Source organism: Oncorhynchus gorbuscha, linkage group LG04, assembly GCF_021184085.1.
Source record: "Oncorhynchus gorbuscha isolate QuinsamMale2020 ecotype Even-year linkage group LG04, OgorEven_v1.0, whole genome shotgun sequence".
Lineage (NCBI taxonomy): Eukaryota > Metazoa > Chordata > Actinopteri > Salmoniformes > Salmonidae > Oncorhynchus > Oncorhynchus gorbuscha.
Genome location: NC_060176.1, coordinates 46,824,530 through 46,851,175, shown reverse-complemented (window position 1 = coordinate 46,851,175; position 26,646 = coordinate 46,824,530). Strand labels below are relative to the sequence as shown.

The window sequence follows — 26,646 nt, the reverse complement described above, 5'->3', positions numbered from 1 at the left end:
TTGTAACCCACTACCAGCAGAGTGATATATACATTAATGTATATGAAATACGCAACCCAAAAACCACAACCAACAGACCAACTCTGGAATTCATTCAAGTCTAGATTAGAACAGACAAGAGAAAGTGGATTTTAAAGTGTTTCGCACCAATTGCAAAGCAACGTTACAAAACGTCGCGATACAGAATGCAACTCAGACCATTTAGCAACTTCGGGAAACGACTTTGTGGGAGGGGCAACGCAGAGAAAGGAACACACACACTCACACAAGCAAGCACACACACACACATGCACACTCACACAGTACTCATTCAATACATTTGTGGGCCTTTGCTGCCACATAGCGTGAAAAATTCCAATTGCAAAACAAAAATATATCATTTTCAAAAAGCCTCCAAGGTCAGCCGGAATTGTAACCCACTACCAGCAGAGTGATATATACATTAATGTATATGAAATACGCAACCCAAAAACGTCGCGATACAGAATGCAACTCAGACCATTTAGCAACTTCGGGAAACGACTTTGTGGGAGGGGCAACGCAGTGAAAGGAACGTGCATCATCTGGGGCGAAAAATAATTTATGTCGAACCAAACGGGCGTATTTGTTATTTAGCAAGCTAGCAAAGGTTATAAAATAGCTAGCAAGCCGTAACATACACTCCTCTGTAGTAGCCTGGACAAGAGTTGCACAAATGACAGAGCTACGGCACCGCGGAACGACGGAAAACGACCTGCAACATCAACAATCCGAAGACAAGGTACGGAGTGTTTATGGACTGCGGTTTGGACAGACCTCTAGCTAGCTAGCCAAGGGAAGAGAAACATCCGCTACATGCACATGATGCAGCGAGACCCTTCCACACATTATGATATAGTAATTATAGCACATGTTTTAGCTAGTTAACTATATCTAGTGTAAAATGCAAGTTAGCTAGTTGACCAGCCACGTCTGCAATTAATACATTTGCGCTAGCTTGCTATCAAAACAGATAAAATGTTAACAACACGATATGGATGCTGCTTTGCTGCTAACATTAGTTCTAACATGAAAGGCACTCGTTTACTTCAGTGGTTAGTTGTTTAGCTATCTTATCTAACGTTAACGTTTGCCTGTGTTGCCAGGTCAAAGAGGGCAGCTAAAGTTAGGTATTCAATTGATTAAATCGAAGATCGTTCCATGTCATTTCAGCAGGCCATAACACCCACCATCTCAGATGGTTCTGAAATCGTTTCTGTAGTTAGAAACAGGTACGATTAGTATTCACGCAAGATTATTGTGTTTAAATATAATTTGATCTCTGAGAAATCAATGCACTTGATCAAATTATATTTCAACAAAATAATGTTGCTGGAATGATAATCTTATCTGTTTACTTTCTATCAACAGAAACTATTTCAGAACAATCTGATGGTGGGTGTTAATCCTCTTTCTTGTGCTTTTTGAGGTGGAACTACCTTCAATTTAGTCATAAACTCTGCCTAGTTTTTCCAATGTATGGGTTGGATTTCAACTCATAAGGTAGCTAGGCTGAAATGAAAAGGCCAATCAACTCTGCAGGAAGGACATCCCACATACACATTTGTAGCCAGATACAAATATACTTCCACAACTGCCTCAACTTAGCTAGTGTGCACCAACAAACTAACATGGTTCAAGCACACCAAGACAGTCGTGAAGAGGGCACAACAAAACCTATTCGCCCCCAGGAGACTGAAAAGATTTGCCGTGGGTCCTCAGATCCTCAAAAGGTTCAACAGCTGCACCATCGAGAGCATCCTGACTGGTTGCATCACTACCTGGTATGGAAACTGCTTGGCCTCCGACCGCAAGGCACTACAGTGGGTAGTGCGTACGGCCCAGTACATTTCTGGGGCCAAGCTTCCTACCATCCAGGAACTCTATACCTGGCGGTGTCAGAGGAAGGCCCTAAAAATTGTCAGACTCCAGCCATCCTAGTCATAAACTGTTCTCTCTGCTACTGTATGGCAAGCGGTACCGGAGCACCAAGTCTAGGTCCAAGAGGCTTCTAAACAACTTTTACCCCAAAGCCATAAGACAACTGAACATCTAATCAAATGGCTACCCAGACTATTTGCATTGTCACCCCCCCCTTTTATGCTGCTGCTACTCTCTGTTATTATCTATGCATAAGTCTATACATAAGTCACATTAATAACTCAACTAACCGGTGCCCCGCACATTGACTCTGTTATTTTACTGCTGCTCTTTAATTATTTGTTTCATTTTTTTATATATATTTTTTCTTAACTGCATTGTTGGTTAAGGGCTTGTAAAAGCATTTCACTGTAAGTTGTATTTGGCGCATGTGACAAATAAAATGTGATTTGATGCCAGTTGTGGGCTCTTTTGAAGAAAGAAACATGAGTTATATGTTAAAGTCAAGGGTGTTCATAAGTTCTATTAAAAACAGATGGTGTCCAGCAGCTTTGGTGTGTATTGCCTGTTCTCTAATTCGACACAGTTCCACTTTGGGGCTTTATTAGATTTTCAGTGCCCCTACACTTGGCTTGGCATAGGGCCTTTCATTGTGGTTTTTGATCAGTAATTGACATTACCCCCAATCTGGGTTTGACTGCTGAAGAGAAGGATAGTGTTAACAACTGTCAGGCAGGCCTCATGCAGCTGTGTTGTGCTAGTGGTATAGAGCTGTGGTGCTGTGCTGTCGATGGTTCGGTGTAGTCATATGTCACTGTAGGAGTTCCCTGACTGCAGATGCAACTTTCCATGGAAAACAAGTTGTCTGTCATCTGCACCCTCAATTTTTGTTGATGTTGAAACCATATGAGCCAAATTTAGAAGAGTAGGCCTAAGCTTGCATGATTGACAGGAGTCAAAAGACAAGGTAGAAATAGCATAGGCACATGGTTGAATAAATCTTTTGATTCTGATGTGAAATGGGAAAGAGTGTAGTGGTACTCTTTCCTACACAGGAAGCATGAAAATGGTCTCTTCAGTAGCAGGAGTGTTTGTGTGAAAGGAGGGGCTATTTTTAACCAAGGCATCCTGACTGACGTGATATGGTCTCCATGGAAACCAGCGAGCCTGGAGGATCCATCAGCTTGATGGCTACTGCTGTGTGTGTGTGTGTTTGCAACCAACATAGCTGTTAGCCTACACTATTTATATCTGTTGTGTTATTAGGAGGTTAGACAAATGCGTTACTTTGGTAGCGCCCGGGGGGGGGGGAGCGACAACGAGGACTTTACAGCAGTCTGCTGTCTCCTGATAACACATTTTGGTGACTGTTACCACGGAAAAGTAGAGGGTCATCCAGATTAATGCAGTTTCACAACAAAAGCTCTCGGAGCATCAAGGGGCAGACAGACACTGAAATATATTGATTTCTCTGTCGCTATCAGACCTACATTTATCATGCAGAATATCCTAACACCAAATCAGGAAAGCTCTACAAGATTCCTTGCAATGTTTTTATTCACTGACAAAAAAATAGAGCTAGAAAGGAAGTGGGAGAGCATTCCTCATAGGTAGCTAGCTGTGTTTATTTACATTGTCTGACTCACTCTCTCCCCGTCTCTCTGTCTGTCTGTCTCTCTCTAGGGATCTGAGAGTGAGGGGAAAGCAGAGAAGGATGGGGTGTCTGACAGTGAGAGCAAGCCTGATACAGGACCCCCGGGGGTGCCTGTCCCTGCTGATGACACCCCCGAAGTCCTCAACAAAGCCCTGTCTGGACTGTCCTCACGGTAAACACTACCAAAGTAACAGATTTCTATTTACTGTCTTCTCATGGTAATCCCAACATCTCCAGTTTGGGAATTGTTTAGAGCAAGGGAAAGATCATAGTTTCACAACACACGGTGCCTGAGTCCCACAGGGTTCGGGTTAAAAGTAGTGCCACTTTATAGGGAATAGGGTGCCATTTGGGACACACGAAGCCTATAGAATTTTTTTGTTGTACTGTCTTCTGTTTGCTCCTCCTTCCTAACAACATCCTGCTGTTCAGTCATGAATAATTGAATGCTTATGAAACCGCACCTGAAATACTCAATAGAACTCCTATTGATCTGTGTCGGCCTATATTGACATTCTTTAGGAATGTGTTGGTCAACAAATATCTTGGATGCTTATGGTTCCCCTCTTCATTTCACTGTGTTAATTTCACAATCTATTAAACACAGCATACGGGTATTAACTGTGTGTGTTCTCAGATGGAAGAACTGGTGGGTGCGAGGGATCCTGACTCTGGCCATGATCTCCTTCTTCTTCTTCATCATCTACCTGGGCCCCATGGTGCTCATGCTGATTGTGAGTGCTCCTCCTCCCTAAGCCTTCTGTCAGTCCAGTTTGTTAGCCGATCCCAATTCGCTCCCTACCCCGCTCCCTTGGTCCCTCGCCGTTTCCAGATCAGTAGGTTCAGGATAGGTAAAAGCAGTGCATCGGTGGTGCTTCTACCATGTTGTTAACACACCTTACAGATCTGCAGAAACAAAGCGTTAGGAGAGGGTGAGGGATTTAATTGGGTCTGTCCTTTTAATAGTTTCAGGTTCAGAGTGTAGGTCAGTGGAAATAACATGCTTTTCTTTGCTCTGCTTTAATGGTCTGTTGGACTTGTTGGGAGGGAGAAAGCATGCTGCCACATCCAGACACTGCAGGAACTAAATCGAGAGCAAAAAAACAACTCTAAATGGTCATAGCACAAGACATGTCCAAATGTGTGTGATTAAATTAGATGGTTTTGAGCAATGAGGAATCATACACAGACCAGATGCTGTTGTCAGAGCGATATCAAACGTGTGGTAGGGGAATTCCATGTAGATGATACCAACACTCAGTCATCGGCAAACCTCAGTAATTTATTACAGACCCGTTGCATATTTGCAGTAATATTGGATTATCTGTCTCTGCCCAGGTGCTGTGTGTGCAGATCAAATGCTTCCAAGAAATCATCCACATCGGTTACAGTGTGTACCACTCCTACCACCTGCCCTGGTTCAGAACGTTGAGCTGGTGAGACACACACACACACGCACAGTTCTATGTCTGTGTTTAAGGTTAAACAGCAACTAACCATTTGGCCACCCAAAATAATGAATTGCATGTTTTATTTCATTGCAGACTTCCTGAGATTTGTTGGTCTTGGTAATGTTTACCCACTTTAGTGTTTATCTAGCTTATTAAACCAATCAGCAGATAGACTATATCATGTTTGTTAGCTGATCAAATTGAGTATATAGCAGTGTCGTTTTTTAACCAACGTAGTGGGGATAGTATTTGTAGTATGATTGTGGTCTCCTGCCATTCACATTGCACTATGTTGGAAAAACCTGGTGAAAGGCTCTTAACATTATTGATGTAAATATTGAACCCATAATGTCCCTTAATGACTTCAGATGCATGCAAACCCCAAAGTTCACCTTTACACCAGACTTTTCTAGACTGGAGTGCATAGTGCAGTTGATCTGTGTTCTGTGTTGCAACAGTTCTGACCTCACCTTCCTCCTTCCCCTCCTCATCCTCCCCCTCAGGTACTTCCTACTGTGTGTGAACTATTTCTTCTACGGCGAGACGGTGACGGACTACTTCTCTAATCTGGTGCAGAGGGAGGAGCCGTTGCGCATCCTCAGCAAATACCACCGCCTCATCTCCTTTGCCATGTACCTCACTGGTGAGGCTGTGGCTCAAGTTCTAACTAGCTTCCTTGTGTTTTCCTCCCTGATCACTGATCTGGGCAGGCAGGATATATGGATATATGCTTTCAGGGAGTATTGAGTGAGACTGGAGGGAGAAGGGCAGTCCTCTTTTCAACTTTTAGTGTTGCTTTAGTCACTATTGGAGCTTCTGCAATTTCTATCAGTTTTTACCTGACTACGGGTTTGGTACAAGTCTCAAACGGAAGATCCACTGTGTTTCACTTGCTCCTCGCGCTTTCAGTCAGTTGGTGCAGCAGTATGGCAGCAGGATGTGGTAAAGACAGGCAGCACTTGACTTGCTAACGGCTGTTTTAGACTGCATGATCACAACTCGACTCCGTGCCTCTCAAGGTGAAAGGAGAGGAAAGTAAATACCCACCCCTCCTCCATTCACTCCTCCCTTTGGGTACATATAAAAGCCAGGCCAGGTTGTTTACTGTGGAAATGCTGACAGGAAAAGTCTTAAGGTAATCAGGCCATCTCCCCACTGCCAGATAATATAGAATGAGCTCACAGGGTCAGCTAGTTCTATCAAGATACACTAGCAGAACACTGTGTGCTTTGTTCTAGCCTGGTCCCAGATCTGTTTGTGACGTGGCCGCCACAATGACCATAAAGTTGGCAAGACTGCACACACGGATCTGGGACCAGGCTAGCTTTGTTCTTCTCTGATGAAGCCCATCTAACCAAATAATGTGAATTGGATGGATGTCTTGCCATCCAATATTCAGATGGCCAAGTTGTCCTAACTGGATTATAGTCACATTGGCTTGATCTAATTTGTTTGATTCAGTAAAAGCATCTTACTCAGAAGGCTGTCTTCTTCCTCTGCTTTGGGCAAGAATAGAATTCTTGGAACTGTAAGAAATGAAGAGTTCGATGCTGCACATTCACGTGATTGTCTTTTTATCTGTTACTGACTTTGGCAGGCTTTTAACCTCGGAACACAGAACCAATTTGGCATTTATGCATCACTGAAGATTGAGTTTTCAGGATGATATACAAGCATGCAGTTACCGGTCCTCAGTTTGAAAGCAAAGAATGACAATAACTACTAAAAACAGGCTGACTCCAAAATGCTTTGTTGACTTGTTTCCCCTCTTCTTTGTGTTTTTTGCAGGTTTCTGCATGTTTGTGCTGAGCCTGGTGAAGAAACACTATCGCCTGCAGTTCTACATGGTGAGTGTTTGTGTGCATGTGTTGCGTAGTGTACTGGGCATAGTGTTTGTGTGTTCTGCATTATATGAGCCTTCTTCCTCTTGGCTACTATTATGTTATTGATGTGGCCCGGCCTAAAAACGTGTAAGCTCTCCAACAGTGTTCTGGGTCCGTTCCAGGACATAAGACCAGGGCCTCATCCACAGTAGGGGTTCTTCTCTCCACCACATTCCTACTTTCAACTTACTGTTGAAAGTTGTAATAGCAGAATGCACAAGGTTCCCCAATGCTGTAATGGGGGCCTGAGGGAAAAGGTTTGGGAACCCCAGATCTACAGTAACTTCAGAAAGTATTCATACCCCTTGACTTTCTCCACATTTTGTTGTTACAACCTGAATTTAAAATGTATTCAATTTATTTACATTTTTTTGCTGGCTTACACACATTACCCCATAATGTCAAAGTGGAGTTATTTTTAGAAAATTGTACTAATTAAAAGCTGAAATGTCTTGAGTTAATAAGTGTTCAACCCCTTTGTTATGTCAGGCCTAAATAAGTTCAGGACAAAAAAATTGCGTAACAATTTATTTTAGGATGAGGCCTGTTTTTCTTTGGAAGCCAGGACGCGGCTAGTATCAGCTACATTTATCCCTATACTAGACTATGGTGATATTTTATATATAATTGCTTCTGCTCAGTGTTTAAGATCAATTAACACCCTTTACCATGGAGCAGTGAGATTTATTTTAAACTGTAAAACCATTAAGCACCACTGCACTTTTATATACCAGGCTTGGCTGGTATTCTCTAGTCACTTGTAGTCAATGGTATACTTTTTATTTACAAAGCCATTTTGGGTTTACTACCATTTTTTTGAGGGCCTTTTTTATTCTCCAGAAATGTGGTGGTACTCTCTTCGTTCTCAGGACTTTATCCTGCTAACTGTTCCAAATGTCCGAACTGAATTTGGTAAAAGGGCTTTTATGTACTCTGTTCCATCGGTTTGGAGCATGCGTCCTCCGAAACACGACCCTGCCAAGCCGCACTGTTTCTTGACACACTGCTCGTTTAACCCAGAAGCCAGCCACATCATTGTGTCAGAGGAAACGCCATCCAGCTTGGCAACCAAAGTCTGCTTGCAGGCGCCTGGCCCGCGACGAGTTGCTAAAGCGCGATGGGACAAGGAAATCCTGTCCGGCCAAATCCTCCCGTAACCCAGACGTCGCTGGGCCAATTGTGCGCCGCCTCACGGGTCTCCCGGTCACGGCCGGCTCTGTCACCGCCTGGGATTGAACCCGGGTGACTTAGACTGCTGCGCCACTCGGGAGGCGTCCAATGGGACTCTAAAACAATTAGTTAAATGACCACAATACTAACCTAATTGACAGAGTGAAAAGGAAACGTACGGAATAAAAATATTTCAAAACATGCTTCCTATTTACAACAAGGCACTAAAGTAATACTGCAAAAAATGTGGCAAAGCATTTCACATTTTGTCCTGAATACAAAGTGTTATGTTTGGTGCAAATCCAATACAACACATTACTGAGTACCACTCTTCATATTTTCAAGCATAGTCGTGGCTGCATCATGTTAAGGGTATGCTTGTAATCATTAAGGACTGGAAATGGGAAACTGAATGATGCTAATCACAGACCAAGTTAGTTTTGACTTGACTCTGCTTGAAAATGTATGGAAAGACCTAAAACAAAATGTTTGTTTAGCAATGATCACCGGCAACCAATTTGACAGACCTTGAAGAATTTTGATCGGCAAATGTTTCACAATCCAGGTGCGGAGATCTCTTAGAGACTTACCCAGAAAGACTCACAGCTGTAATTGCTGCCAAAGGTGATTCTAATATGTATTGACTCAGGGGGTTGAATAGTTATCTAGTCAAGATATTAGTGTTGTATTTTTCTTCCACTTAGACGTTTGTTACTTGTGTAGATCGTTGACAAAGAATGACAATTAAATCAATTTGAATCCCACTTTGTAACACAACAAAATGAGTAAAAAAGGTGTGTGAATACTTTCTGAAGACACTTTATCTGCTGCCTTTCTCTCTCTCTCACACTCACACACAGCTCGGGGCTTTATGTTCTGAGCTCTGTCTTGACCATGTAAGGCAGTGAAAGAGCTGAGCGCTGCAAGGAAACACAGTGCATTCGGAAAGTATTCAGACCCCTTGACTTTTTCCACATTTTGTTACGTTACAGCCTTATTATAAATGGATTAAAACGTTAATCTACCCACAATACCCTATAATGACAAAGCAAAACCAGTTATTTTTAGAAATGTTTGCAAATATATATTAAAAAATAACTATCACATTTACACAAGTATTCAGACCCTTTACTCAGTACTTTGTTGAAGAACCTTTGGCAGCGATTACAGCCTCAAGTCTTCTTGGGTATGACGCTGCAAGCTTGGCACACCTGTATTTGGAGTTTCTCACATTCTTCTCTGCAAATCCTCTCAAGCTCTGCTTGGATTCCGAGACTCGGTTAGCTTTTAACAGCTAGGACCGCTATGTCTTGTCCCGGAATTCTGCTTAAAAGGTTGAAGCCTGCTTGATAGAGATGCTAAGCTGCTAGCCATCAAGCTAACGAAGTTGGTCCTAAATTAGTTTTGCAATGGAGCCCTTTTTGTCTGGAGAAATAAATTAATGGTTTCAGCGCTGTAGGAGCTGTATCTACTACGCTTTGTTTCGGGACAATCCGGATCACTGATAGTTCCAATGCAGCAATTGCTTCCTTGATCACGCAGGTCGCCAGCCTTCGTAAGAAACTGGAAAAACGCAGTGTGGAATGTGTACATTTTCTAAGCCGGTGGCTGGATGGCGTTCACGCTTGTTAGATTCCTTGTTTGTCGTTATCCGACTTGCCGGTGTTGCCCGGAGCTCCCCATTCAGTTGAAGGAGCACAGCAAGAGGAGCAAGGCAATCAACGATGGTCACATGTCACAAGCCGTGGAAGTCGAAGATAGCGGCCTCCTGCAAACTAGTTTAAACTCCCAACGAGAGGCCCAGAGTGGATTCAAACAAGGAATAGTTTTGCTCTCCTGGAGCCTGAGCTTCCTGCACTTTCATCGCTTCGGGTGCCTGTGTCTGCGGCCGCAGTGCCTACTACTACGATGTCGACAACCTTCAGCCCTGCTCTAGATCGAACGGGGCTTCTCCATCTGTCAGACGCCTGCAACGGGCTCAAATTATCCTGCCTCTCGCCCGTCCATAAAAGGTTCTCCGACTCCTGTGAACCGTGGGAGTGGGCAGATTCTCGTCCTTCTTGCCAGCTGTGATTTTTGGCAGCTCCATGGTAAGAAATGTGACCGCTCCTGGTGCAAAAACGATGTCCTATACCGGAGCTCAAGTAAATTTACATTACTAAGCTGCTCCCGAATGTACTACGTCAGGACATGGAAATCGACTCTATCGTAGTCCATGTGGGTTTTTAATGACATTATGAACGGCAGTTCTGAACAGTTGAAACTGGATTTTAAAAGAGCTGATTGACTCTGCTAGACACTAACAAAAGACCCATCATATCTGGACCTGTGCCCTCTCAATCGTGGCATTGAATGCTTTAGCAGGATTCTTTCTCCTCACAACTGGCTACGTGATTATTGCAGCTCAGTGAGTGTAACTTCTGACAATTTCGATAACTTTTGGAAACAAAACACATTTTACAAGGAGGATGGGATCCACCCAAATCATTTGGGTTCCTTTATCCTTTCACAGCGTTATAAGGCTGTGTTGAAATAATGACTTATCAATGACGCAAGCCCAGCTAATCCCTACCATTTGTGACGCAGAATTGCCATAATTCTTCAGCAAATGTACATTAAACCAGGGGCGTTGGTAGATGCAATGTAACTAACCTAATTTATGTCCCTCTAACTGCCCTGAATGTCTCTGCTGATCCTACAGCTATTGTATACTGTAATCATGTGCCTATGAACCAGAAATGTGCTTGAAAGCAGTATCCTGATCCACTAGCTGTAGTGATCATAATATAGTAGCCATATCTAGGAAAACCAAAGTTTATAATGCTGGGCCTAATATAGTGTATAAGATGTCATACAATACGTTTTGTAGTGATTCCTATGTTGATGTAAATATTTGTTGGTCCGTGGTGTGTAATGAGGAGCAAACAGACGCTGCACTTGACACATTTATGAAGTTGTTTATTTCAGTAACTACTAAGCATGCACCTATTAAGAAAATGTCAGTGAGAACAACGGTTACATCCCCTTGGATTGATGAAGTATTGAACATTTGTATGGTTGAGGGAAGAGGCAAAAGGAATGACATAAGTCTGGCTGTTCAAACAAAATGGCAAGCAAATTGCAAAAGCATGTGACTAAACTGAATAAAAAGAAAACTACACTATGAAACAAAGATAAATGACAAAGAATGACAGTAAAAAGCTTTGGAGCACCTTAAATTACATTTCGGAGAAAAGGAAAACTCAGCTCTCATTCATTGACTCAGATGGCTCATTCATCACAAAACCAACTGATATTGCCAACTACTTCAATGATTTTTTTTCATAGGCAAGATCAGCAAATTTAGGGATGACATGCCAGCAACAAACACTGACACTACAAATCCAAGTATATCTGAACAAATTATGAAAGACAAGCATTGTAATTTTGAATTCCGTAAAGTCCTTGTCTATCAACAATGACAAGCCACCGGGGTCTGACAACTTAGATGGAAAATGACTGAGGATAATAGCGGACGATATTGCCACTCCTATTTACCATATGTTCAATTTAAGCCTACTTACTATAAAGTGTGTGCCCCCAGTCTTAGAGGAAAGTTAAAGTAATTTAATTTATTTCTAAAACTAAAAGCATTGTAAGTAGTAAATACAATTTGGAACAAATCATTCACTAAACCCTAATCCTCAACTAAATCTTGTAACAAAACATGTGGAAATTAAGCAAGTTGAGGACTCATGGTCAACATATTGATACAACAGTACCTAAAAGATGGGGAGAAGTCTGTCCGTAATAAAGTGCTGCCCTACCTTCTTAACAGCACTATCAACAATGCAGGTCCTACAGGCCTAGTTTTGTCACACCTGAACAACTGTTCAGTTGTGTGGTCAGGTTCCACAAAAAGGGACTTAGGAAAATTGCAATTGGCTCAGAACAAGGCAGCACGGCTGGTCCTTGGACATACACAGAGATCAAATAATATGCATGTCAATCTCTCCTGGCTCAAAGTGGAGAGATTGACTTCATCACTACTTGTATTTATGAGCGGTATTGACATGTTGAGTACACCGAGCTGTCTGAACTACTGGCGCTCAGCTCGCCTACCCATACATACCCCACAAGACATGCCACGAGGTCTCTTCGAGTAACTGATGATGCCAGCAGTAAAATGTAGATTTAAATAAACAATAAGATAAAAATACACCTTATGGAACCGCGGGGACTGTGATTCCACACCAACATAGGAACAGACACATGCATACACTCACGATAACACACACGTACACATGGATTTTGTACTGTAGATTAGTGGTGGAGTAGGTGCCTGAAGGGACATGGTGTGTTGGGAAATGCTTTTAAAATGGTATAAACTGCCTAAATTTAGCTGGACTACAGGAAGAGTAAAGAGGATCCATTAATAAATACAAATGTTGAATGGGGAGCGTCGACTGCATAGCTATTTTCAGGTAATTTGGAGACTTGTCCCGAAGCCACTAATGTGTTGTCTTGGCTGTGTGCTTAGTGTCATTGTCTTGTTGGAAGGTACACCTTTGCCCAAATCTGAGGTCCTGAGCGCTCTGGTGCAGGTTTTCATCAAGGATCTCTGTACTTTGCTCCGTTCATCTTTCCCTTGATCCTGACTATTTTCCTAGGCACTGCCACTGAAAACCATCCATACAGCATGATGCTGCCACCACTTTGCTTCACCGTAGGGATGGTGCCAGTTTTCCTCCAGGTGTGACCTTTGGCATTCAGGACAAAGCATTCAATCTTGGGTTCATCAGACCAGAGAATCTTGTTTCTCATGGTCAGTTTCCTTTAGGTGCCTTTTTGGAGTGGCTTCCATCTGGCCACTTTACCATAAAGGCCTGAATTGGTGGAGTGCTGCAGCGAGGGTTGTCCTTCTCGAAAGGTTTTCCCATCTCCACAGAGCAACTGGAGCTCTGTCAGAGTGACCATCGGGATCTTGGTCACCTCCCTGACAAAGGTCCTTCTCCCTCGATTGCTCAGTTTAGCCGGGCGGCCAGCTCTAGAAAGAGTCTTGGTGGTTCCAAACTTCTTCCATTTTAAGAATGATGGAGAACACCGTGTTCTTGGGGACCTTAAACTGCAGATGTGTTTTGTTACCCTTCCCCAAATCTGTGCTCTGACACAATCCTGTTTCTGAGCTCTACGGACAATTCCTTTGACCTGATGGCTTGGTTTTTGGTCTGACTTACACTGTCAACTGTGGGACCTTCTATAGACCGGTGTATGTGCTTTCCCAATTCATATCCAATCAATTACATTTACCACAGGTGGACTCCAGGTTGTAGAGCTCAAAATGAGTTTCATAGCAAAGGGTCTGAGTACTTATGTAAATAAGGTATTTTTTTATTTGCAAACATTTATAAACCTGTTTTCACTCTGTCCTTGTGTGTAGATTGATGAGGAAAACAATTTATTTAATCCATTTTAGAATAAGGCTTTAACGTAACAAAATGTGGAAAAAGTTAAGGGGTCTGAATACTTTCCGAATGCACTGTACACTGCAGTAACACATCAATCAGTGAGAGGGAGTGAGCTCTAAACACTGCATTCAAGCTAAACTGCCACACACTGACTGGCCTGAGGACTTCGTCTACAGCGGTATTTAAATTTGACCCAATCACATTTATTTATAAAGCCCTTTTTTACATCAGCCAATGTTACAAAGTGCTGTACAGAAACCCAGCCTAAAACCTCAAACGGCAAGCAATGCAGACATAGAAGCACGGTGGCTAGGAAAAACTCCATAGAAAGGCCGGAACCTAGAGAGGAACCAGGCCTCTTCTGGCTGTGGAGATTATAATAGAACACGGGCAAGATGTTCAAACATTCATAGATGACCATTAGGGTCAGATGAGGTCCAGAGTACTGCTGGTTTTCTATTCTACCTGATAATTAATTTCACCCACCTGGTGTCCCAGGTCTAAATCAGACCCCCATTAGTGGACAAGAATGGGAGGGGGGGTTTAAGCAGTTAAACTGGCTTGAGGTCCAGATTTGAACGTGAGTGGTTCTAGGATATGTTTGTGTTGTTGCAAAGACCACAGAGCAATAATGACACACCTATAAGTAAGGATTGCTCTGCCAAATGCCATTCATGTCATTAACACTTAGAAATAAGCAGAGATTTGGCCAATGTGTAAATACCACAGTAATTGAATAATTTTCTTCCAACTTTTGGGTTCCTTAATATCACTTTTCTATAGAGATCCTATACTACATGATCTTAGCCTCTTGATCTTAGCCATCCCGGATCCGGGATCATGAATACACCCTCAGGCTCATTACCATAACGCAACGTTAACGATTTCTAAAAATCGCAAATGAAATGAAATACATATGCCTGCTCTCAAGCTTAGCCTTTTCTTAACAACACTGTCATCTCAGATTTTCAAAATATGCTTTTGAACCATAGAAAATCAAGCATTTGTCTAAGAGTTTTGATAGCTATTGTAGCATTTAGCACGCAACATTTTCAAAAACCAGAAAAGTAATCAAATAAAATAATTTACCTTTGAAGAACTTTGTTTTCAATGAGGAGACTCTCAGTTACATAGCAAATGTCCAGTTTTTCCTGAAAGATTCTTTGTGTAGGACAAATCGCTCCGTTTTGTACATCACATTTGGCTACCGAAACGAACCGAAAATTCAGTCACCAAAACGTCAAACTTTTTTTCCAAATTAACTCCATAATATCGACCGAAACATGTCAAACGTTGTTTAGAATCCATCCTCAAGGTGTTTTTTCACATATCTCTTCATTGATATGCCGTTCGTGGAAGCCTGCTTTCGTCTCAGAATCCCATGGAAAAATACCAGCAGCTGAGTTTTGCGCACCAATTTCCACGCAAGACACCGTGCGGACACCTGGCAAATGTAGTCTCTTATGGTCAATCTTCCAATGATATGCCTACAAATACGTCACAATGCTGCAGACACCTTGGGGAAACGATAGATTGGGCAGGCTCATTCCTGTCGCATTCACAGCCATATAAGGAGACAATGAAAAACAGAGCCTCAGAAATCCTGCACATTTCCTGGTTGCAGTTTCATCTTGGTTTTGCCTGAAGCTTCTGTTCTAGGGCACTCACAGATAATATCTTTGCAGTTCTGGAAACGTCAGTGTTTTCTTTCCAAAGCTATCAATTATATGCAGTCGAGCATCTTTTTGTGACAACATATTGTGCTTAAAACGGGCACGTCTTTTTATCCAAAAATGAAATAGCGCCCCCATAGACTTAACTGGTTTTAAGACAATATGTGTATGTAATTCTGTTTTTCCTCCCTGACAGTTTGGCTGGACTCACGTAACTCTGCTGATTGTTGTGACTCAGTCCCACCTCATCATCCACAACCTCTTTGAGGGAATGATCTGGTAAGGAATGTCCCTGTCTCTTCCTCTCTCACATGCGCACACACAGCCCACAACACATAGCACACAGAGAACATAACTATTGTAAACAGCAATGCTAATCAGATCTCTGACCACTAGTTGTTTTCCACTGTATGGGAGGGCAAATTCAGTGGTTGCGTCTTAAATGGGCTATATAGGGACTAGGGTGTCATTTGGGACATACCCAGTGTGTTTTCATTCAGCCCACACTTTCCGTTCTGTACAGTGGGAGGTAGAGGTCTTCACGGGCCCGTTCCCAAACAGACCTGGTCGGATCCAGACCTGGTCCAATCGCATCTGAGTGATGGAACAGCATAAAATAAATGTTTTAAGCTATTTTATAGGGATAGCTTTTTTAATAAAGTTTTCGCCCAAATCTAACTGCCTGCTCAGGCTTTGAAGCAAGGATATGCATATTCTTGGTACCATTTGAAAGGAAACACATTGAAGTTTGTAAATGTGAATTGAATGTGGGAGAATATAACACAATAGGTCTGGTAGAAGAAAATAAAGGGGAAAAAAAGGTTTTTTTTTCTACCACCATCTTTGAAATGCAACAAAGGTCCCAAATCTAGCCATCACAATTCCAATGGTGTCCACAAGAGGGCAGCAGTGTATGTGCCAAGTTTCAGACTGATAACTTGAAGTATGAGCAAGCTATATGACATTTAGTGTGAAGTCACCCAGGTACATTTAGGAAAATCGTGAAGGACACATTTATATTACATTGTTCTGCAAGAATACCGTCAAATCTGTTTACTTGGACTTTGATTTAGCTTTTCCAGTATTCGTAGCCATATTGTAAGTTCAGCATTTGCAAAACACAGTTTTCATAACTTCATAACTCTCCATATTCTTGCAGTTTTTGTCCAAAAGGAAAGGCTTGCTGTCGCACAAGGTTGCTGTCGCATACTCCTGTAAAGCCCAGCTCATTGGCTATCTAGCTAGCTTTGTTTGACCCGATTGGTGTTATTTGACAAAGTTACAGTCAATCAAGTGAAGACCGCCGGTGTCATCGGCGCGCAATGAAGGCATCACTCTCTGACCAAATATGGTGTCCTATAGGATATACTACACTCCTAATGATATAGTGAAGTCTGGTTAGGTTCTAGGATCTCTGTGAAATAAATCAAAGGTAATTTGACTGGTTGAAACAACATTTCGGGTTAGATTTTCAGATTCCTTTGCAAATTGAACGAGTGGAAATACAAAATTGATCATCCATGCTATATGGACCTTTTTTTAGGATATGAAAAATTATTTTATCTAACAAAATGACACAATGTTATCTCTGGGACCCTTGGGATGATACATTCTTAAATCTTGCTCTGATTTTAAGTACACATTTCACTCTCGGAGGTGAATTTATCAAATCAAATCAAATCAAATTTATTTATATAGCCCTTCGTACATCAGCTGATATCTCAAAGTGCTGTACAGAAACCCAGCCTAAAACCCCAAACAGCAAACAATGCAGGTGTAAAAGCACGGTGGCTAGGAAAAACTCCCTAGAAAGGCCAAAACCTAGGAAGAAACCTAGAGAGGAACCGGGCTATGTGGGGTGGCCAGTCCTCTTCTGGCTGTGCCGGGTAGAGATTATAACAGAACATGACCAAGATGTTCAAATGTTCATAAATGACCAGCATGGTTGAATAATAGTAAGGCAGAACAGTTGAAACTGGAGCAGGAGCATGGCCAGGTGGACTGGGGACAGCAAGGAGTCCTCATGTCAGGTAGTCCTGGGACATGGTCCTAGGGCCCAGGCCAGTTGAAACTGGAGCAGCAGCATGGCCAGGTGGACTGGGGACAGCAAGGAGTCCTCATGTCAGGTAGTCCTGGGACATGGTCCTAGGGCCCAGGCCAGTTGAAACTGGAGCAGCAGCATGGCCAGGTGGACTGGGGACAGCAAGGAGTCATCATGTCAGGTAGTCCTGGGGCATGGTTCTAGGGCTCAGGTCCTCCGAGAGAGAGAAAGAAAGAGAGAAGGAGAGAATTAGAGAACGCACACTTAGATTTACACAGGACACCGAATAGGACAGGAGAAGTACTCCAGATAAACAAACTGACCCTAGCCCCCCGACACATAAACTACTGCAGCATAAATACTGGAGGCTGAGACAGGAGGGGTCAGGAGACACTGTGGCCCCATCCGAGGACACCCCGGACAGGGCCAAACAGGAAGGATATAACCCCACCCACTTTGCCAAAGCACAGCCCCCACACCACTAGAGGGAAATCTTCATCCACCAACTTACCATCCTGAGACAAGGCCGAGTATAGCCCACAAAGATCTCCGACACGGTACAACCCAAGGGGGGAACCCAGACAGGCCGACCACAACAGTGAATCAACCCACCCAGGTGACGCACCCCCAGGGACGGCACGAGAGAGCCCCAGCAAGCCAGTGACTCAGCCCCGTAACAGGGTTAGAGGCAGAGAATCCCAGTGGAAAAAGGGGAACCGGCCAGGCAGAGACAGCAAGGGCGGTTCGTTGCTCCAGAGCCTTTCCGTTCACCTTCCCACTCCTGGGCCAGACTACACTCAATCATATGACCCACTGAAGAGATGAGTCTTCAGTAAAGACTTAAAGGTTGAGACCGAGTTTGCGTCTCTGACATGGGTAGGCAGACCGTTCCATAAAAATGGAGCTCTATAGGAGAAAGCCCTGCCTCCAGCTGTTTGCTTAGAAATTCTAGGGACAATTAGGAGGCCTGCGTCTTGTGACCGTAGCGTACGTATAGGTATGTACGGCAGGACCAAATCAGAGAGGTAGGTAGGAGCAAGCCCATGTAATGCTTTGTAGGTTAGCAGTAAAACCTTGAAATCAGCCCTTGCTTTGACAGGAAGCCAGTGTAGAGAGGCTAGCACGAGTAATATGATCAAATTTTTTGGTTCTAGTCAGGATTCTAGCAGCCGTATTTAGCACTAACTGAAGTTTATTTAGTGCTTTATCCGGGTAGCCGGAAAATAGAGCATTGCAGTAGTCTAACCTAGAAGTGACAAAAGCATGGATTAATTTTTCTGCATCATTTTTGGACAGAAAGTTTCTGATTTTTGCAATGTTACGTAGATGGAAAAAGCTGTCCTCGAAATGGTCTTGATATGTTCTTCAAAAGAGAGATCAGGGTCCAGAGTAACGCCGAGGTCCTTCACAGTTTTATTTGAGACGACTGTACAACCATTAAGATTAATTGTCAGATTCAACAGAAGATCTCTTTGTTTCTTGGGACCTAGAACAAGCATCTCTGTTTTGTCTTGAGTTTAATAGTAGAAAGTTTGCAGCCATCCACTTCCTTATGTCTGAAACACATGCTTCTAGCGAGGGCAATTTTGGTGCTTCACCATGTTTCATTGAAATGTACAGCTGTGTGTCATCCGCATAGCAGTGAAAGTTTACATTATGTTTTCGAATAACATCCCCAAGAGGTAAAATATATAGTGAAAACAATAGTGGTCCTAAAACAGAACCTTGAGGAACACCGAAATGTACAGTTGATTTGTCAGAGGACAAACCATTCACAGAGACAAACTGATATCTTTCCGACAGATAAGACCTAAACCAGGCCAGAACATGTCCGTGTAGACCAATTTGGGTTTCCAATCTCTCCAAAAGAATGTGGTGATCGATGGTATCAAAAGCAGCACTAAGGTCTAGGAGCACGAGGACAGATGCAGAGCCTCGGTCCGATGCCATCAAAATGTCATTTACCACCTTCACAAGTGCCGTCTCAGTGCTATGATGGGGTCTAAAACCAGACTGAAGCATTTCGTATACATTGTTTGTCTTCAGGAAGGCAGTGAGTTGCTGCGCAACAGCCTTCTCTAAAATCTTTGAGAGGAATGGAAGATTCGATATAGGCCGATAGTTTTTTATATTTTCTGGGTCAAGGTTTGGCTTTTTCAAGAGAGGCTTTATTACTGCCACTTTTAGTGAGTTTGGTACACATCCAGTGGATAGAGAGCCGTTTATTATGTTCAACATAGGAGGGCCAAGCACAGGAAGCAGCTCTTTCAGTAGTTTAGTTGGAATAGGGTCCAGTATACAGCTTGAAGGTTTAGAGGCCATGATTATTTTCATCATTGTGTCAAGAGATATAGTACTAAAACACTTGAGCGTCTCTCTTGATCCTAGGTCCTGGCAGAGTTGTGCAGACTCAGGACAACTGAGGTTTGGAGGAATACGCAGGTTTAAAGAGGAGTCCGTAATTTGCTTTCTAATAATCATAATAATAATCAAACGTCACGTGAAAAGTGTTTTGTTGTTAGGAGCTCTCAAACAATAGCATGGCATTTTTTCGCAGTAATAGCTACTGTAAATTGGACAGTGCAGTTATATTAACAATTTAATTTAAGCTTTCAGCCGATATAAGACACTTATATGTACCGACATTTGTTGTTTCTCTAAAATGTGCGATCATGACACACGGCGCTACATGATTTACAACTGTCCTGTTGACTGAACGCCTATCCATAAGAAGTTCCGGAGCTAAGAAAGTCTGTGAGGAGGGAGCGACGAGAGAGGTGCCGCTCTAGCATGCTGGGGAGGGGCCGTACGGTGAGCGAGTGATCCTGGGGAGCAGGCATGGAGAGAGGAGACTGCAACAAGCCGACTCGCACTATAGTAGCATCAAACCGGGAGAAGTTAGTTAAGCTAGCTGACGTTAGGCTAATTGAGGTTGCAGTTCATGCACCATCTCATACTACCGTTACAAATAACTTCATTCAGAATATAAAGTAGCAGCCTCCCGGTTGGCTTTTGGTCGTTGTAGCCTATCCTCCTCCTTTAACATTGAATTCTGTCATTTTAATTCCGTCTTCCATTGATTAGATGTCTCCTAACTTTCGCCACGCACGGTGGATCTATGACTGTAGCCTATTGACTGCTTTGTGATTGGACGGCAACACGCGCCACCCTCCACTCTCGTGAAAAGCAATAGCAGCAGCATACATTATAACATTTCTCTACTGCAGCAGACGTGTTCAGATCTGTACGGTCAGTCCAATTTACACATACCAGTGACAATCATATCAGATCCGATCCAGATCCATGACATTTATTTAGAGTTCTGGATCCGGACCCTCTCGGGTCTCAGGCCAGTTCTCGGTTATTCGGGTACGGTGGATCCGTGAAGACCTCTAGTGGGAGAGCCAGAGTGGAAAAATACTATAAGCTGATGTAATTGCGCCATGGCATGGTCCTTGTTACAGAACATTCAGGGAAATGAACTGTGTAGAAGAGACCTGCTCTGTCTCTTGTAGAGTAAATAGCTGTCTGCACAACGTACGACACTCCATTGAATGTGCCCCAGTTGTTGATACCAGTTCCTCTCTCCTTCTCTGTCTAGGTTCATCGTGCCCATCTCCTGTGTGATCTGCAATGACATCATGGCCTACATGTTTGGCTTCTTCTTTGGACGTACTCCACTCATTAAGGTTAGCAAGGCTGGCACTGTCAGTCACACAGCTATGGTCAACAGGCAACGTAGCGATCCCATGAATATGTCATGGGTATGTGGCATTTTGCCAAAGGGATACCGTTTGAACACTCTTTTAATGTGTTAACGTGACTGTGTTCCGTGCAGCTGTCTCCTAAGAAAACCTGGGAGGGCTTCATTGGCGGATTCTTTTCGACTGTTGTGTTTGGGATCCTGGTAAGAAATTGCCATAACTAAGTGCAAACGTTTGTATTTAAATGTCTCTATTAGTCTTCTCTTACTCCCTTTCCTCTGCTCTATCCAGTTGTCCTATGTGATGGCGGGCTACAGCTTTTTTGTGTGTCCGGTGGAGTTTAACAGCGACCGTAACAGTTTTGAGGTGGACTGTGAACCCTCTGACCTGTTCCAGCTGCAGGACTATGCCCTGCCTGCTGCCCTCGAGTCCCTCACTGGATGGGTGAGTCTGATCTGTTCTCTCTCGGTCTGGTCGGCTGGTCTCTGCTTATGATCTTTGTCTGGTCTAAGGTGCCCGAGAGAGAACATAAAAATGAAAATAAACATTTTTAGAGTGAATTTTGTGCAAGTCTACATATTTTTGCCATGGGGTGGAGAGAGAATGTTGCTGTTTTAAAGCTAGTTTGCTCCAATTATACACATTTTGCTATTGGGCAGAGAGAAGATTTGCAGTTTTTAATATGATATCTGAGTGAGACTGACTATCAAAATCAATGGTGGCCCCACGGGCTTTCATTTGACCTTGATTACTACGAGTTTAGAAAGCTGGCCTCTAGACTAAATTACCAATCTGAAAAAATGTTAGCCGACATGGGCTGAGTGACTATCAGTGACCGACATAACAAGAGAGAAACTGTTGATACACAACCACATTTTGAAATGGCACTTTATGCATTCTACTATTCTAACTCCCAACAGTAAGTTGAGACCCAGACTCAATACATTGATCTGAGGGCCTTCAAAACAGTGTCTCTTCTTTGTCCTTAAATGTCTCGTTTATTTGTCCTATTTTTGTAGAAACTGTTTGACCATATGTGAGACCAGTTTAACATCTCTCTTCTCTCTCGGTCTCCAGCCCACACTGCGCCTCTACCCATTCCAGATTCACAGCATCTCCCTGTCTGCCTTTGCCTCCCTCATGGGACCTTTCGGAGGCTTCTTTGCCAGCGGCTTTAAGAGGGCCTTCAAGATCAAGGTGACTGTCAGAACACCTCACCACTGTTATCACTGGGCCCGGTGGACTCACTAGAGTTGAGTAGCCTTAGTTGGCCGTGCTCATGATCTATGCTTCCGGAACCACTTGGTTGTTTCACCGTAGTTTGTGATCCACTGCAGTTTCACGCAGTCTCTGCATTGCCTTACTTTTGACTTTGCTTGAGCAAAGGGTTTTCGCATTGCACCAGCTGTGTGTTATGTTGTCCTCTGCTCTGATGCCCTATTGCCCTGATGTCACCATGTCCGTCTGGCCTGTTATTCCAGGACTTTGCCAACACAATTCCCGGTCACGGTGGCATCATGGACCGCTTCGACTGCCAGTACCTCATGGCTACGTTCGTCAACGTCTACATCGCCAGCTTCATCAGGTAACTAGCTAGAACACCACAGGCTTATTAACTGCTTTGGCTGACAATGCTGATGTGTTAACAGGTGAAAACATATATAATTATATTTAAGTAATACGGCGCGAGGGGGTGTGGTATATGCTCCCCAAGAACACAGTGGCCTCCATCATTCTTAAATGGAAGAGGTTTGGAACCACCAAGCCTCTTCTTAGTACTGGTCGCCCGGCCAAACTGAGCAATCGGGTGAGAAGGGCTTTCATCGGGGAAGTGACCAAGAACCAGATGTCAACTCTGAGCTCCAGAGTTCCTCAATCAGGCCTTTATGGTAGTGGCAAGATGGAAGCCACTCCTTAGTATAAGGCACATGACAGCCCGCTTGGAGTTTGTCAAAAGGCATGAGAAGCAAGGTTCTCTGGTCTGTTGAAACCAAGATTGAACTCTTTGACCTGAATGCCAAGTGTCATGTCTGGAGAGAATCTGACACCATCCCTACGATGAAGTGTGGTGGTGGCAGCATTATGCTGTGGGAATGTTTTTCAGCGGTAGGGATTGGGAAACTAGTCAGGGTTGAGAGAGGTGAACAGAGCAAAGTACAGAGAGATCCTTGATGAAAACCTGCTCAGGACCTGAGACTGGAAGGTTCACCTTCTAACAGGACAATGACTCTAAGCACACAGCCAAGACAATGCAGGTGTGGCTTTGGGACAAGTCTCAATGTCCTTGAGGGGCCCAGTCAGAGCCCGGAATCGAACCCGATCAAATATCTCTGGAGAGACCTGAAAAAAGCTGTGCAGCAATGCTCCCCATCCAACCTGACAGAGAGGATCTGCAGAGAAGAATGGGAGAAACTCTCCAAATCCAGGTGTGCCAAGCTTGTAGCATCATACCTAAGACGACTCGAGGCTGTAATCGCTGCCAAAGGTGCTTCAACAAAGTACTGAGTAAAGGGTCTGAATACTTATGTAAATGTGATATTTCAGTTTTTTATGTTTAATACATTTGCAAAAATGTATAACCAGTTTTTGCTTTGTCATTATGGGGGTAGAATTGTTTTAGTTTTTAAATATGGTGTTAATGTAACAAAATGTGGAAAAAGTCCAGTCTGAATACTTTCTGAATGCCATATCAAACTCCCCCGGGGTGCCTTATTGCTATTATAAACTGGTCACCATCGTTTGAACTACTGGCGCACAGCTCGGGCACCCATGCATACCCCCACAAGATGCCACGAGGTCTCTTCACAGTCCCCAGGTCCAGAACAGACTATGGAAGGTGCACAGTACTAAATAGGGCCATGGCTACATGGAACTCTATTCCACATCAAGCAACTCATGCAAGCAGTAAAATTAGATTTTTTAAATTTCTTTTTTTTAACAGATAAAAAAAAACAACACCTACTGGAACAGAGGGGACTGTGAAGCAACACAAACATGTACACATGGATTTTTGTACTGTATATATGTGGTAGTGGTGAAGTAGGGGCCTGATGGCACAGTGTGTGAATGTATTGTAATGTTTAAAAAAATGTATGAACTTCCTTAATTTAGCTGGACCCCAGACAGAGTAGGTGCTGCCTTAATAAATACAAACACAACAGTAAAAATAAAGGTTTTCATACCTGTGCTATATGGTCTGATATACCACGGCTGTCAACCAATCATCATTCAGGTCTCCAGCCACCCAGTTTATAATTTGTGATTCTCTCCCAGTGGATCTGCTATTGTATAGAGACATGAGCTGCAGTCTCAACCAGTTTGACTAACCAGGCGTTTCTTGGAGACCTCTTTGTGCTGTCAAAATATTACTGTATGTGATCCGTTGTGTAATCTTCTGTCTCCAGGGGCCCTAACCCTGCCAAGGTGGTCCAGCAACTCCTAGCCCTGCGCCTGGACCAGCAGCTCCACATCTTCAACTCGCTTAAGACCCACCTGACAGAGAGGGGTCTGCTGGAGGACGAAGCCTAGGACCCCCATGGTCAGGGCCGGGGTCACCCTACTGGGGCCGGGAGGGCAGCCCCCTGGCACCAGAAAGCCCTGGAGGTGTGGGAGAAGTAGTGTGGCGCTTGTGTGAGAAAATAACTCCAGCCTTTGGGTCATTCCATTTTGTGTGTGTGTGTGTGTGTGTGTGTGTGTGTGTGTGTGTGTGTGTGTGTGTGTGTGTGTGTGTGTGTGTGTGTGTGTGACAGAGAATGTGTACGTTATGACAGTGTGTCCTAAACTGTTTTCCTTCAGTGTTTCAGGTTGTCTGAGTTACTGTACCTGTTTATTTAGTCATGTCAGCCATATTATCTACAACAGTCATGTCACTTTGTGTACCACAATGTACCACAATGAGGTCAGATGTACATTTCCACACGTATACAGGATATTCTATACCTTTAGTGTGTGTGAGAATATTTCATGATACATATGTTTTAATGCACTGCTCAACATACTCGCACTGTATTGTCCTCATCCTGTCACCCTGCCTGTTTTATTCACTTAATTTGTTGTAATAATTGTTTGTATTTATAATATTGGTGGTTAAGTTTTTACATTGGTATCTTCCATTAAATCTGTGTTTTGTCTATGTGCATTTTACCCTGCAGAGATTCATTCTGCTAATGGCATATGTCATGCTGCATATGTGTGTGTCTCTCTGGTTCCCAAATGGCGCTCTATTTCCTATACACTACACTACTTTTGATCTGAGCCCTATTGGCTGCCTGCTCAAAAGTAGTGCACTATAAAGGGTGTCATTGTAGCCACTCATGCTTCACCTGCAGCTTCTTTCACATCCAGCCAAATGGTGTGTGTGTGTGATGTCATGTGGGGGTAGAACCATTAGAGGAAGTGGACTGTCTAAATTAGGAACAAAACACCACTAGGGATTTGACCGGATTATTGAGTATGTCATTAGTGTTACGGAATAGAGGTCAAGGGTCAAACTGTTTCCTGCACTGGATGGAGTACACCGTTGTAAAATGACAAATGAATAGTATAGGAAGACTTGTTGGTATTTCACAAAATATTTCATTGCCATTTCTGATAGTTTACGACACAGTTGTCTACCTTAATGTAAGAGGTTTTATGTAAAACGGTTCTTTTTGTGTGGGACTGATATGTTAGGGTTTTAGCGATGGTTATTTATTTGCCAATCAAGTTCCGTTATCAAAGATCAGTTGATGGTGGATGACAGCCAAAGCTGTTTTGAACAAAAATATAAAGTTAACACTTTCAAAGATTTTACTGAGTTACACTTCATAGAAGGAAATCAGTCAATTTATAAAAATTCATGAGGCCATAGTCTATGGATTTTGCATGACTGGGCAGGGGTGCAGCCATGGGAGGGCATACTGTAGGACCCACCCACTGGGGAGCCAGGTCCAGTCAATCAGAATGTGTTTTTCCACACAGACGCTCCCACAGGTGGAGGTCCTGGGCTGGCGTGGTCTGCGGTTGTGAGGCCGGTTGGCTGTACTGCCAAATGATCTAAAACGATGTTGGAGGTGGCTTATGGTATAGAAATGAACCTTCAATTATCTGCCAGCTGCTCTGTTGGACATTCCTGCAGTCAGCATTCCAATTGCACACTCCTTTGAAACTGTGGAATTGTGTTGTTTGACAAAACTGCATATTTTAGTGGCTTTTTATTGTCCCCAGTACAAGGTGCACCTGTGTAATGATCATGCTGTTTAATCAGCTTCTTGATATGCCACACCTGTCAGGTGGATAAATGATCACTAACAGCGATGTAAACACAGTGTACAAAGTTTGAGAGAAATCTGTTTTTTGTTCATATGGAACATTTATGGGATCATTTATTTCAGCTCATGAAAAATGTGACCAACACTAGTAGTAGTGCTGTCTGATCTAGGATCAGATAAGCCTTTAAGATCATAGTGGCTAAAATTATATGAACAGCGAGGACAAAATCCTAGATCAGCACTCCGACTCTGAGATGCTTTACGAATACGGCCCGAGGCTCATCTATCTATGAATATTAGGATGTGATGTGTTTAATTGAATAGATGGGCGTGTTGCAGGCTGACTGACCCACATACAGATGATCTTTCACTCTGACTGATCACATAGGGCCCAATGCTGATTTACTGTATACCAGTCAATCATCAATTGATGCCATATGTGTACAGTAACTCGGGATTGGGCCCATGTTGTAGA

General features: G+C 43.2%; 1 protein-coding gene across 1 annotated transcript; it reads left to right on the top strand.

Moving 5' to 3' along the window:
- The first annotated feature begins 398 nt into the window (after positions 1–398).
- On the top strand, positions 399–24,596 carry LOC124034160 (phosphatidate cytidylyltransferase 2-like). Its single transcript, XM_046346951.1, has 13 exons — positions 399–760; positions 3,583–3,725; positions 4,191–4,287; positions 4,892–4,989; positions 5,508–5,647; positions 6,793–6,851; positions 15,374–15,456; positions 20,820–20,907; positions 21,057–21,125; positions 21,214–21,366; positions 22,000–22,119; positions 22,404–22,507; positions 24,327–24,596. The coding sequence occupies exons 1-13, from the start codon at positions 695–697 to the stop codon at positions 24,448–24,450; spliced, it is 1,344 nt and encodes a 447-aa protein (XP_046202907.1). The 5' UTR covers positions 399–694; the 3' UTR covers positions 24,451–24,596.
- Positions 24,597–26,646: the final 2,050 nt, after the last annotated feature.

Coding starts and splice junctions, on each gene's coding strand:
- LOC124034160 (XM_046346951.1), top strand. CDS start 695: ATGACAGAGCTACGGCACCGCGGAACGACGGAAAACGACCTGCAACAT. Junction 4,288..4,891: donor CCATGGTGCTCATGCTGATT/GTGAGTGCTCCT, acceptor GTCTCTGCCCAG/GTGCTGTGTGTGCAGATCAA. Junction 4,990..5,507: donor TGGTTCAGAACGTTGAGCTG/GTGAGACACACA, acceptor CCTCCCCCTCAG/GTACTTCCTACTGTGTGTGA.